The sequence below is a fragment of the Dysidea avara genome, chromosome 14 (genome assembly GCF_963678975.1).
Source record: "Dysidea avara chromosome 14, odDysAvar1.4, whole genome shotgun sequence".
Taxonomy (NCBI): Eukaryota; Metazoa; Porifera; class Demospongiae; order Dictyoceratida; family Dysideidae; genus Dysidea; species Dysidea avara.
The window spans coordinates 6,799,438-6,814,419 of NC_089285.1; the positions used below are offsets into that span (position 1 = coordinate 6,799,438).

Sequence of the window (14,982 nt, forward strand, 5' to 3'; positions counted from 1 at the left end):
TCTGACACATTGCATTGTACTGTTGAGAGTAATCCCATACAGTGAAACCTGTTTAAGCTGCATGGTCATGTTTGAGCCCTTGGCCTTAATAGACAGGTGGACAAACTTCTCACTTAAGGTAAAAAATCAAAATAAATTTTATGTTGACAGGTGGCCTTTCTGTACCTATACAGATGACCACTAAGACAGGTTTCTCTGTACTCATGCTGTCATAATTGACACTTCAGGATATTTTTAAACCTAGTTTTGTTGGAGTACATAATTTCTTTTTCTGAGGTGAAAGCTGTAGCCAACCCCACTCAGCAGGAAATCCCTTCTTCAGTACTGAATACTGTTGCTCCAGAAATGATGCTTCCTCATTTCACACTTTGATGACAGGTAGCAATGGCAGATGTACAAGTAGTGTGCTTCGAGATTTCACATTTGTTGCAGTTACAGCCCAGTCGAAACCATCCCGAACCCATCCTACTGGGATGTATGGTGCACAGGGTATTTACCAGAAGTCTGACATAGCAAAAACAATTCAATTCTTACTTGAGTGTGAAGTCGTGAAATAACCGATATGAAGTACTACTAGTTTACCAACATTATCATGAAGCCTTTCATACTTCAAAATGTAGAAGTGTAAGTAATTTATAATTAATCATTCAGCAATGGTATTTGCGTATGTCAACGATCAACACATGTAGAACCACTAAAAGATTATTCGACACTACTACAGACAATGTGTTGTATTTATTTTCTATTTCAGTAAGATATCACACTTTAAATTACAAAATAAAAATTTTGGAAGTTACCGCAATGTCATACTCCTATACAAACAATGATTAGTAATGTATTATACTGTTGGTGTCAAGCTACCAGTGGAATAGTTACTTCAACTTCTCAGCACATTCAAATGCCAGTCCTCCTTACATTGAATCTATCCAGCATAACTACTGGTCACCTGAACACCTGCAAAAAGATGTGTTTGTGAATAACCAGTAACTATGTTATGTGCAAAAACTTTATACCGTAGGCAGAGAAATTTTCGAGTAAAAATATTTTCATGGGTGCAGACAACCCACGAAAATGTTTTTACTCAAATTTTTTTTAGTACTGTATCACAAAGTTATCTTTCTTTGGTTTATTTGTAGATACACTTTTGGTGATGTACCCGGCCGTATTACTGGAAATCGATGGCCTCCAATCAGATTGTGGGAACAGGGTGTGGCACCAGAATTAATTACTTGCTGACCAAGGGACTCAAGCTGACTCAGACGCAAAGTGGCAAAGCTCGGGAATTACAGCAACCAAAACTGAAATGAAGCACTGGACTGTAAATAATGCCAGCTGTTTATAGGCACCAGCGAATTATATTTGCGTGTGGCGATACGACACCTTTAAATAAAGCATTATAAGCCCAAGAACTATTCTAATACTATGCTTACTTTAATAACCTTTGTAGCTGGATCGTAGCTGTATAATTGAGGTAACAAATTTTTTGTGGTAAAAGTTTTTTTGTTAAAAATATTTTCATGGTCTCAGACCAACCACGAAAATATTTATCCATGAAAATTTCCCTACCTACGTACGGTATGGTAACATTAAAGCACCTTGTGTACTTTTTAAAGATGCACCAACTCAATAAAGCAGTGTACATGTCTTTAGCATAAATACATCAAATATTATCTTACACGTATACAAAATGCCCAAATATCATTCAAATTAAGACATACTTCCTGAAATCACCATCACACATAGGATCTGCTGTACTAAATCCTCTACAATTTTTGGTATAAAAGAATACCTTAGTTTCTAAATTAAAAGAACACTACTGTAAAACCTTTATCTAGAAGGATAGAACGTTTTTCACACATTAATAGCCGTTTATACTCGATTCACCGGGATTGATAATCATTTATGCAAAACAGCCGGCCTATTATATCTGCTTAGGGAACCTTTACAGATGTCCCCACCTCACATTCACACACAATTGTCATGGTGAAGTGCTAAACTCACCGAATCCTGGCTGAAATGGACAGATAGAGGTCCTGGTGAGGCGAGAAACTTGGTACGCGTCGTGAAATGTTAGTGTTTACGTTCATCGCTTCACTTCAACGTCAAATAGCGGAGCATCCCGCCAAGATAAATTCAAAGACTTTGGCATCAAAATATACCCCAGACACTGGAGAACACGATTGTGACCGTAAAATTGTTCTACCGTACAGCAAATATTCACAGGAACATTTTTCGCACGCACGATAACCCAAAACCACAATACAATTGCCATACAAAAACTATTGGGAGAAATCGATAGTGACTATCGCAAATCGAAAAATAGCGGAGACTTGCCCTATAGGTATGGCGCTATAAATTTGTACACGTGTAGTATGTTAGCTTCTGATGTAAAAGCCGACCGTTTTTTTAAAGAAAGGTACTTGCACGAAGTGTGAAGAGCAGTAGTAAACGAAATTTTCATTGTCTTCCCAATACTCGTAATACATTTCCGAATTTATTTTTGTATTTTGGGGGCGTGGCCCGGTTTCGTTTTTTGTATTGTTATTTCATTGAGAGTTTTCGTTATGACAATAGGTAACAAGGTCACGCCCATTCTTCACAGTAAAAATAAACTATTTTATGATCAATATCGCCCATTCTTAATTCTATGTATTACCGATCTATCGATCGAGATCACGATGACCACGCCCCTTTTACGCTGGCTGTATTTGTGACCACACACAAGGGCGTAGGCAGGGGGGTTCAGATGGTTCGGACAAACCCCCCTTTCAGAAGCAGATTTTTTAAAAATTAAAAATCACACCAAATCTTACAGCCCTGGAGCTCTCCGGTAGCTACTTTCCAACTGGCGCTCCTCTGTACTACTCTTGAGGGTCACATCACATTAATGCTGAACCCTGCAAATCATATCTATTGCATCACGTGATCACTTGCGCACGTGACGAATGTCGCAAGTGAAACGGCGAAGGACAGTTCAGTGATTGGTTGAGACATATTACAAGCTTAAGGCAGCAGCTACTAAACTTGAGTGGTCGAGTTATACATGTGTCAGGTTAGCACGAACTGTGAATTGTTGATGTACATTTACCTGATGAATTGTTTGTTTATTTATTACATGTTGTGGTCACGTGATGTCTCGAACATATTGGAGTACAAGCCAAGTCTGAAGTTATTGACCATCAACAGGAGGACCGGCCGAGAATAATGTATATAGCTGGAAAGAAGTATTGCCGACTAAGGGACTCAAGTGTGGAGGGCTTCCGTGTGCCAGGAAATTGAAGTTGGCTGTCAGTATGCTGTCTGGAAGTGAAGATTAGTTAGTATTACAATAGGTTTATAGTTTCTATAAGCTGCATAAACAGCAGTGTGTAGGTTTTACCTAGTTAGATGCACAAACATCTTTTAATGTTACTGCCTAAGGGCACATTTTGTGTATGCAAAATTTTCATTCAAACGTGGTCTAGGGGAAGCACCCAGGCCTTCCCCTTAAGACATTCCAGTTACTTTAAATCCAAACCCCCTTCAAAATATTCCTGGCTACGCCCCTGACACACCTTCAAGTTCAGTGGTAGGATGATTCGAGATACTCTAGTCTAATAATCGATCTAAACCACGATGACCACACCCCTTTTTGGGGTAGTCTCGTTCTCGCAGACCCATTCTCCGGGGTGGCGCTTATCGATTAGAGATTATAAGCGCCCCCTCCGAATGGTACCCTTTAGGAGGGGGCGCTTATAAGCACATCTTTGCAGGTTGACTAGAAATACTCTAATACAGCAGTCATCCTAATAAAACAGTCACATGTTTATAGCTAGCTGTATGCTTTAACAAAAAAAAAACTAAACAAACTAGTATATAAATTTAAAAATGAAGTAGAGTTTCAAGCTATAAAAAGTAGTGAAACAAGAGATGAACAATGGTAGCTATTACAGCATAGCTCAGTGTTAAATCCCTACTTTAGCATGGTATAACAATTATTTTGTGTCCAATGCCAAAGTAAGGATTTCCCACTGAGCTATGCTGTAATAGATACCATTGTTCATCTCTTGTTTCACTACTTTTTATAGCTTGAAACCCTACTTCATTTTTAAATTTATAATTTTTAATATACTTTAGAATATATCTTGAGTCAGCCAAGAGGTGTGCAGCTAGCTAGACCAATATCCCATTTATTTTTGCTGACAACCCAAGGTGTCAATATGCAGTAACACAATAGCTTCCTGGCTATGTTTGTAACAGGAGTTGCCTGTATTTTCTGGACTAATTGCAGAGGCGCTTCTCCTACTGCTCTTCAGAGCAACGCTATGTATTGGGCTGATCAAGTTGAAAGTAAAGCATAATGGCCAAGTCAGTAATAATAATTTGGGAACAAGGATCGTCCGTATTTATGTGGCAACTGGATTGATTGCAGAGGTGCTTCTCCTACTATTCTTCATTTGTAGCACTGTGTAATGGGCTGAACATAATTGAAAATGAAACATAATGACCACTTCATTTTTCAGTTGGTAATTGATAGTTGGCGCAAGTGTTCTTATGATGCGGCATGCATAGGTTCACCAGTCATAATAATGTTACAAAAAAGTGAACAAACAAATATAAGAAAAAGTTAGGAATTTAAATTTGATTAGGGATTATAGAAAAAAAAGTAAGGAAACAAGGGAGATCGCCTATACCTGCAGATATACTAGTGGACATTTAATCCCTAATTCAGTATATAGCTATAAATAAGTGCACAACTCACAGTCCTTTATGCTGCTGTATATATTAGGTTTTTCAAAGCTTCTGAAATTTCTAGGAATGCCTCTACATAGCTCTTTCATTGTACAAGTTTTGTATTTCTTTGATTTATTGCTTAGAACACAGCAATGTTTTTGCATTCATAATTATGGCATAAGGCTAAAAGAACTACAACTGCTCGAAACTTTCAAACCGTGTTTGTCTTAATATGATAGAGATTGAGGTAAATAGTTTGGAAGCTTCCATGCCACCAAGATGTGTAATAATGGATTTCTCCCTACTGCAGTTGTTCCAGTCATTACACAACCACCAGTAGACAAAATGATCACATCAGGTGATGATGTTAATGTTGCATGTACTGCTATTGGTAAACCACGAGCTGTCATTAGCTGGATTAGAAGCAATGAAGTGATAAGTAACAACAGTTTAAGTGATGGAGGTGTTCCAGTTATAATAATTAACAATATAATGGGAAGTTGTACCATTACTGATCCTCCTAGTCAGTGTGTGTCATCCAGTACACTACAGATATTGAACACTAGAGCAGTTGATAGTGGGGAGTATACTTGTGTTGCTAATAATGTGGCTGGAATGGATGATAAAACAGCTCAACTAATTGTAAATGGTAAATTCTGTTGAACTTGTGATATTTGTAGTATTACATGTGATAAACTAATTAATGTTATTGTATTGTATTGTATTAATGCTTTACAGTGACCAGCACTGTCAAATGGGTTGATATATAAGTTAGTGAAATTTTGTAATGTTCAATATGCATGTTCATTAGTTTATTACATTCAACCAAGAGTTCATACTGTATACGTATATACTGAGGAGAGTATATCCTACTCTCATATACCCTGTAGAAGGGTGTATTGTGAAGTTATGACATAACGACAGGTGACATAACGACAAGATGTTGTTGTTTGTGACGTATGAACAGCCATAAAAGTGCAAGAATTGTTAGCACTTTTCACACTCGTTACTCTCAGGATAGCCTTATTCGCGAATGGCCTAACAAGAAACGTCTATGAAGCGGTCTTCACCCATGAAAAAACTATTGTAGTTCAGTGAGAAATGCTTAGAGTTGGAGTTAATTGGTTGCTATAGCGATGTTGTTAGGCACGCATTCAATCGACACCATGTTCAGCTAATGACATCATTAATTATACAAAGAAAAACGGGCGAACTCAGAAGTGCTACTTCATAACTTCACGATACACCCTTCTATAGGGGTATAGAGAGTAGGATACCGGTACTCTCCTCAGTATATATAATTATATTATAAACTCTTGATTCAACCTCATCTACTGGTATTTTGGAATAAATGTATACATGGGGTATAGGATATGTATACATGGGGTATAGGATATGTATACATGGGGTATAGGATATGTATACATGGGGTATAGGATATGTATACATGGGGTATAGGATATGTATACATGGGGTATAGGATATGTATACATGGGGTATAGGATATGTATACATGGGGTATAGGATATGTATACATGGGGTATAGGATATGTATACATGGGGTATAGGATATGCCCTGGTAAAGCCTAGACTACTGTTATGGAATATTTCAGATATTTTAATTGGGTCCTAGTTATAGTACATGCCCTACTCTTTACTCCTACCAATAGAATGCAGTAATTATGATTAGCTAGCAGTATAACATGATAACATTTTCCTGACCATCCAGTTTAAACAACAATGAGGCAGCATTATGTTAACTGCCTTGCTAGCTATACATAACCTAAAAATTGCTTGTCAGTTTGCCACCTTGACTTACCCGTGATTAGCTACTGTAGGTCAACCACTTTGGTTTGCTCAATTTGTGAAGTTTGCTAAACTTTTCTCTCTGCTTTGTAACTCATCCTGACTCAATCTTTGCTGGACAACATCAGAGGTACGTAGAGGTTTGAGGTGTATCAGAGCATTTTTAACGCTATTACCATCAGAATTTGTTAGATATGGATTGCCCATCTGAAATCAGTATATAGCAGCATTGTTGCTCCCATGCACACTCTTTATTACTGATAAGTGACAAAATGTATAACAGCCTGTGCACAATATCCCTGGTTAGCCAGAGTGTTTTCAACTCGGGTTATTGAGCATGGGTTGGCACTTGTTCACACTACTGCATCTGACACGAGCTTGATAGTGTGAGCGCCAAATAATAATTAAGTGCATGAGCCTTTGATTATTAGGTGCATAATAAAAAGACAATAGAATTGTATCAAGGAAGCATAGAACTAGCTGAAATAAACCGTACAACGTTAGAAACACCATTTTTAAGCTAGTGGATGCTCCTTTCTCCAGGATTATTAATGTGTCGTTCGAGCGTAATTGTCACAAAGTCTACTAGAACTACGGTACGTCATAGCCATTTTGAAGAATCAGTTTTTGAACATAGAATATACTCGTTGTGTGGGCAACGGAAGCAAGTTATATTGTTAACCTGAGTTGGCCAGCTCAGAATGCGTTCACACTGTACGCTATCCCAAGCCAACTTGGGGCCAACCCATGCCAGCCCACCTCTCCTTGTCATGCCGTGATGGACCCAGTTGGGCATGGCTTGATTGATTCACACTGCAATTTGTTTTGAGCTGTGCCAGGGTTAGAGGGTAGTGTGAACAGGGTGTTACAGGCTTTACTGCTCTTTCTTAGCACATGCATTAGTGCTTATTGAGGCCAACCCTGTCCTTTCTGTCAACTCTGATCTGCTACATTATACTTGCAAAGCTACAGAAGAACACATTAAAGTTGAGATGCTTCAAAGTAATCGTGGTGTTATTGATCAACTCGAGCACATTTAGTGCCCATCATGTGTGGATTGGTCTATAGGAACTGCAAGAAGTTTATTGATAATGTCTTATTATGTATTTCTACAGTTCCTCCGAATATTACACTACCACCAACAAACACAACAGTCACATCAGATGAAGATGTCAACTTTGCTTGTACTGCTACTGGTAAACCACGAACTGTCATTAGCTGGTTAAGAAATAATAATCAAGTGATAAGTAACAACAGTTTAAGTGATGGAGGTGTTCCAGTTATAATAACTAACAGTATAATGGGAAATTGTACCATTACTGATCCTCCTAGTCAGTGTGTGTCATCCAGTAGACTACAGATATTGAACACTAGAGCAGTTGATAGTGGAGAGTATATTTGTGTTGCTAACAATGTGGCTGGAAGTGATGAAGTGATAACAATGTTGATAGTAAATGGTATCAAATTACCTTTACTTTGTGTGTGTGTGTGTGTGTGTGTGTGTGTGTGTGTGTGTGTGTGTGTGTGTGTGTGTGTGTGTGTGTGTGTGTGTGTGTGTGTGTGTGTGTGTGTGTGTGTGTGTGTGTGTGTGTGTGTGTGTGTGTGTGTGTGTGTGTGTGTGTAATAACTATATGTCTGTCTGTTTACTATTGGTTGGTCAGTCAGTTTCCATTAAATCATATTGCAAATTAAAATTTTGTAACACTTATATAAACAAAATTTCCCAGAGTTAAAAACAGCAACTAAAACTCACTATGGGATAACAAAACTAAATAGAAGCTACAAGAATCCTTATAATACTGTTGTTTATTATGTAATATCTGAATGTTTCTCTGTCTTGTTGAATTGTATCTAATAAATTGTTGGCTTTAGAATAGTGTGGTTAGGAGGGATAGGCATAGCTACAGTCCTCTAAAGGTGTATAGCGTTCTTGTGAGTTTCCATTTGTATCAAGCTATATGACCTGCAATATCTTAGCATGATTTCCACCAATTTCTTCCTCTATCATACAGTATTACCCTACTGTATATTAGAGATCATGGAGACTTGGGTTTTTCTGGCCAAAGAAGTCACCCAAAAACCAGCTTCACAAGACCTTGGCAGTATTGGTATGTATAGCCAAGCACAAAAGTTCCTTCAGTGCAACCCTAAATGCTTCCAATAGAGCGCTACAAATTTTCTACTTGCTGACTACCTGCCTTCTTGACTGCCTGCCTGCCTGCCTGCCCGCCCGCTCGCCTGCCTGCCTGCCTGTCTGATGCATTCAGACAAACATAACTCAATAACAGCTAAAGTTACAGGCTTAATTTTTCACTGTTTGATGTTGCTTCCTATCAGCTGGACAGGTGCCTTTTAGCAGTATAGTGCATACAATGCACACATCATGGACTTACCTTTGTCCTCCTTTGTGTCCTGTTTCTTTTTGCTGACAACCCAAGGTGTCGATATGTGGCCTAATACTCAGAATCTTGCCTATTATAGTTTTGAACAATCCATCCTATTATGCTCAAAATTGCTTTCAAAATCAATATTATGCTTTAGAAATGACTATCTTATTAAAGCACATTAGTGTTTCCTGACTGCTCTATTAGAGTATCTCAATCCTATTTTTACGAAGTGTGAATAACCAACCAAGAAATGGTTAATTAAGTTATTGTACATGTTTCTAAATATAAAATGTAACATATTGGTGGTGACCATTTGCTTTCTTTCGGGCAGGTGGATTGTGTGTTTTCATAATATTGTCTCTAATATTGTCATTATGCTTGATGCTTTTGGTTACCTATAATTATGCTTTAAATTCATGTCAGCATAATTGGCTGGGACTTATATGTGGTAGCACATGTACAATGGCTTCTGGCTACGTTTGAAACAGGAATTGTCTGTACTTTCCAGATTGATTGTAAGGCACTTCTCCCTCTGTTCCTCATCTGTAGCACTGTGTAACAGGCTGAACATAACTGAAAACAAAGAATTACAGCCACCTCACTTTCCAGTTGGTAATTGATAGTTGGGGCAAGTGTTCTTATAATGTGGTATGCGTGGGTTCACCAGTCATAATAACGTTACAAAAATGTGAACAATCAAACATAACAAAATATTAGGAATTCTAAGATGATCATAGAGGTCGCCTACACCTGCAGATGTACTAGTGGACATGTAATTCCTAGTTCAGTCTATAACTATTAATAAGTGCACAACTCACAGTCCTTTTTTGCTGCTGTTCTAGTTTTTCAAAATCTCCGAAATTTCCAGGAATGTCTCTACATAGCTCTTTCGTAGTGCAGATTTTGTAAATTACCTAGAAGACATAATGCCTTTTTATTTAACAAGAAGACAGCAACATTTATGTATTCATAAATATGGAAAAGGCTATAAAGAACCAAATAGCTCCTCAAAAACTTTCAAATTGTGTTTGTCTTAATATGATAGAAATTGAGGTAAATGGTTTGGAAGCTTCCATGCCACCAAGATGTGTAATAATGCATTTCTCCCTACTGCAGTTGTTCCAGTCATTACACAACCACCAGTAGACAAAAATATCACATCAGGTGATGATATTAATTTTACTTGTACTGCTACTGGTAAACCACGAGCTGTCATTAGTTGGTTAAGAAATAATAATGAAGTGATAAGTAACAACAGTTTAAGTTATGGAGGTGTTCCAGTTATAATAACTAACAGTATAATGGGAAATTGTACCATCACTGATCCTCCTAGTCAGTGTGTGTCATCCAGTAGACTACAGATATTGAACACTAGAGCAGTTGATAGTGGAGAGTATACTTGTGTTGCTAACAATGTGGCTGGAAGAAATGAAGTGATAACAATGTTGATAGTAAATGGTATCAATTGTGTGTGTGCATATGTGTTAATGACTGTATGTCTGTCTGTCTGTTTACGGTTGGTTAGTCAGTCAGCTCGGTAAAAAAGTTGTGGAATCAAAAGGTGGTGGCCAAGAAATGGCTGCAATGAGGTTAATGCTAATAAATTTAACAATGGCTCTGTGAATTGTTAAGATTTGTTAGCATTCGTATCATTGCAGCTATTTCTTAACAAAAGTCCTGCATTTTATGTGTCCTAACCATGTCACTATTTGTTGTATTAGAAAAACCTTGTATTGAATCTGAAGTACACAGTCATTATTATTTATCCACACAAAAATAGCCAAGCTATGAAAAAATGATGTGGTCTTAAAATTCTGGGAGAAAAAGTTGCAAAATCAAAGGTGGCGGCCAAGAAAGATCTTCCACTAGCTGGTTCTTTTGTATAGCAGCATTACATTTATTATTGTACCATGTTCACTGAGACTAGTGAGTGGGTTCTAACAATAAAGAAAAAGAAAGTGAAACCATGCAAGACCAACGTAAGATAATCCAAGATTGAATTCAAATCAAACCCACATGAATGCTACACTGTAACTTTGTCTATCCCACTATTCTGAACCACAATTAATTAGATTCAAGTCAAGGACAGAGAAACATCTAGATCTTAGAAACTAACGGTATTATAAGGATTCTTGTAGCTACTCAGGCCTGTAGCCAGGGATTTTGAAAGGGGGGTTCTTTTTGACCAAAAGTGGACCTTTACTTGCATGATGATAAATAAAACTGAGACTGGGTGTGCAAAGCACACCCAATCTAGGGGGGTCTGGGGGTATGCCCCCCAGAAAATTTTTGAAAAATGGAGTCTGGAGATTGAAACTGGTGGCATTTTCTGACTATTTTCTATATATAACTTATACTGCATATGGCTAACTATATTACAATATATAGTCATAAAGGAGTAGTATATATTGAAATATCACAGTGAATAAGAATGGGAAAGATTGAGCACTCTGCCATGATCAACAGGGGCAGTGGAGCAGAACAAAAAGTGTCTTAAACAATGAAATTTACACATTGCATGGAGTTGAAGCATGGATGCTATTCGTGGGCTCTGCATGGAGGGACTTGTCCACTAAAATCTTATATTTTAATGAAGCTCGGTTTAGACAATCTACATGTAACTTAAGTAGCTTTTAAAAGAAAATGTAATTGTGACTGCTCTATTAGAGTGATTGTTCTAGTATTAGAGCGGTTGACTGCTCTATTAGAGTATCTCGATCTTGCAATGCATTTAATACAAGCACTGAATGAGTTACTCGGAGCACTTAATTTAGCTTTTTATTAGTATCTAGTAAACTGTAGCTAATGGACTTTTCCTCCTGAAAATTTGGACTTGTATACTAAAATTGTGAACCTTTTTGGTTAAATTATGAACCTTTTTACTGAAATTGTGGACCTTTTTTCCAAGAGGGCGGTTCTTCAGAACCCCCCGAACCCCTCCTGGCTACGGGCCTGCTACTATTTAGTTCTGTTATCCCATAGTGAGTTTTAGTTGCTGTTTTAAACTCTATTTAAATAAGTGTTATAAAACTTAATTCACAATATGATTTAATAGCAATTGACTGACTTACTGACCAGAGGCTTTTTAAAGCCGCACCATTATTTCACAGCTTGGCTGTTTTTGTGTGGATTTCACTTCTTTTTGTACTTTATAAGTTAAAAGGCCCCAAAACCAGCCTATGGCTGACTTTTAGGTTTGCTTTTACTCACATTTCTTCTTTTCTATGCAGACGCAATGATGATTAAAAAGAGTTATAATGTATTGTATTACATGATTTGCTTCAATATTTGGTAATATTATTGTAATACTCCGGTAGAGTGCACATTTTTTTGAGGACTTCTAATAGAACATACATAGCTAGAATGCTCTAGAACAATCTAATACTTTATTGATAGATCTATGAAATTACAAGCATTTACAGATTTCAGCTAAAATTTTCATTTATAAAACAGAGAGATGATCAGCCAAGATAACAGTGGTTCAGTGGTTAAGGATGTAGGTGTTAGATATGGTTCAAACTCTGGTAAGTGTTTTTTCTGACATTTTTGTGCATTTTTTACCCTGCAGTGACTGCTCTGTTAGAGTATTTTAATCATGCAGTTTTACACTTGTTTGGTTTTTTCTTTATAATTCTGTTGTTATTCAGACTATCAAAAGACACTACTACGATTATCAGCTCATGTACATAGCAATTTTCTAGTTATTCAGTTTACCATGTAGCCGTGACAGAAATTTGATCTTTTTTACATGAATATACAAGATATGGACATTCATTCATTCATTTATTCATTCTTTGTTTTTTTTGTTTTTTTGTTTTTTTTTGGGAGGGGGGCTACAGGGGCTTTGATTCATTTTCGCACACTTTACAAAAGTTGTTAAAAACACAAACATGTAATTTGTTTGCCTCGATCTTTGGCACCAATGAAGAGCTAAAGGTGATTTCACATACCAAGTTTGCTGTGAATCTGATGAATATCCAAGATTTTAATGGATGTTGCAAATGTAATCAAATTTTCGGTGTGGCCTACTCTACCTAGCAGACAGCTATAATGCATATATGGTGCACTTAGGAGAAGGGGCCATGGAGCTATGCACATGTGGAAAAGGCTGTTTTTTCCTGTCAATATACTCACAGTGTGATACACTGGCTTTCTTGGCCATATGACACACTACAGAGTGTCTTGATTTTATTGGACCATTGCTCAGAATATAGTTATAAGAAATTTTTGACTTACAGCCCAAGAGAAAGGTCTTGCTATAGTGTGTTTTGCTTCAAGGTTGATTCCTGAGACATACAAAGTGTCAGTGGTTCACTGATCTTTCAAATGATGTGCCACTTCAGTTTGGACAGTTCCCACTTCTTTATGTTATGTGCTATCAGAATACGTTAATATATGGTACTGGTTACTGTCTACTAGCTTTGTTAGATGGGCAGTAGGTCATGGAAAACAAATCTAGCAGAGCATATAATTTAGCCTGTGACAACTGCACAACTGACGGTGTCATGAAGTAAGTGCCATTACCAGAAAAACCCTTCAAATAGTGCTGCACTGTGTTATTATTTGAGGGTGCACTACTAATATTTTTAACCTGTAGCTATTCTACATTATAGTTTTATAAAACAATCACAACATTTTGCTACTTACTTATTCTATACAGGACCTTTCTTTCATACAGGTCCTTGTAGCACAACAATGTCACGCCTCATGCTACATAGTCAATTTAATAGCTAATATCCATAATTTCAATTGTGTGACAGTCGTTTAAGTTTTACTAGGACAATGCCTTCCTTAAATCAAGATGGAGATTAATACTAAATGTATGAGAGCACTAGTAAAGAGTAATTAAAAAAGTATAGTGCGGTACTATTCGAGGGTGTGGTATAATTTAAATTGTTTTCTAAAACAAGGGTGAAGATCTTCTATAGGACCACACTTGAAAGTGCAGTACTATTCAAGGGTGCAGCACAAATCGAATAAATATACAATAACTTTCTATTGTTTTAAAGCAATCACAGTAACAATGGTTTACCACATTCCTTTATGCTGCTGTATATATTTTTAGGTTGTTCAAATCCTCTGAAATTTTCAGGGATACCTCTAAGCCCTCTACATAGTTCTTTTGTGGTGCATGTTTCGCATTTCATTCTTTTATTTATTCATTACTTCAAAGACAGCATGTATTCATAAATAACTCACAAGGCTACTACTATAAAACCTATAGCTACTCAAAACTTTTAAATATGATAGTTATTGGGGTAAATGGTTTGAAAGTTTCCATGTCACAATAATAGTTATTTTCATTTTCTCCCTACTGCAGTTGTTCCAGTCATTGCACAACCACCAGTAGGCAGAAATATCACATCAGGTGAAGATGTCAACCTTACTTGTACTGCTACTGGTAAACCACGAGTTGTCATTAGCTGGTTAAGAAATAATAATGAAGTGATAAGTAGCAACAGTTTAAGTGATGGAGGTGTTCCAGTTATAATAACTAACAGTATAATGGGAAATTGCACCATCATTGATCCTCCTAGTCAGTGTGTGTCATCCAGTAGACTACAGATATTGAACACTAGAGCAGTTGGTAGTGGAGAGTATACTTGTGTTGCTACTAATGTGGCTGGAATGGATGATGGAACAGCTCAACTAATTGTAAATGGTAAATTCTGTTATAACGTTTGATATATGTTGTGTCACATGTGATAAATTAATTTTGCGATCAATATATAAGATTGTGAAATTTCGTACTTTTCAATGTGAATATTCATATAGTATACCATACAGTGTGGTAGCACCGTATATTAGAGATCGTGGAGGTTTGGGTTTTTCTGGACAAAAATATCACCCAAAAACCAGCTTCACAATACTACCCTGGTGCCTTGGTTGTATTGGTTAGCATCCCAAAAGTGCCTTCAGTACAATCCCAAAAGATTGCTACAAAATTTAATTTAAAAATGATTCAATGAAATTGTCTACTGCTTGCCGGCCTGCCTGATTCCTTCAGACAAGTGTAATTCAATAATGGTTAAGGCTACAGATTTAATTTTTTTCACTGTTCAATGTCACTGTTCAA

At 37.0% G+C, this 14,982-nt stretch overlaps 1 protein-coding gene and 1 long non-coding RNA gene across 2 annotated transcripts in view; one reads left to right on the forward strand and one right to left on the reverse strand.

The window, feature by feature from the left end:
* Positions 1-14,982, forward strand: part of LOC136244001 (hemicentin-1-like) — a 71,880-nt gene that overhangs the window by 17,994 nt on the left and 38,904 nt on the right. The window contains exons 9-12 of the mRNA XM_066035530.1: positions 5,024-5,362; positions 7,635-7,976; positions 10,023-10,364; positions 14,227-14,568. Coding sequence (XP_065891602.1) covers positions 5,024-5,362; positions 7,635-7,976; positions 10,023-10,364; positions 14,227-14,568 — 1,365 coding nt within the window. The remainder of the gene's footprint in view (positions 1-5,023; positions 5,363-7,634; positions 7,977-10,022; positions 10,365-14,226; positions 14,569-14,982) is intronic.
* LOC136244246 (uncharacterized) lies at positions 730-2,230 on the reverse strand. Its single transcript, XR_010695119.1, has 2 exons — positions 2,002-2,230; positions 730-954 (listed from the first exon to the last, which is right to left on the reverse strand). It is a non-coding gene; the product is annotated as an uncharacterized lncRNA (long non-coding RNA).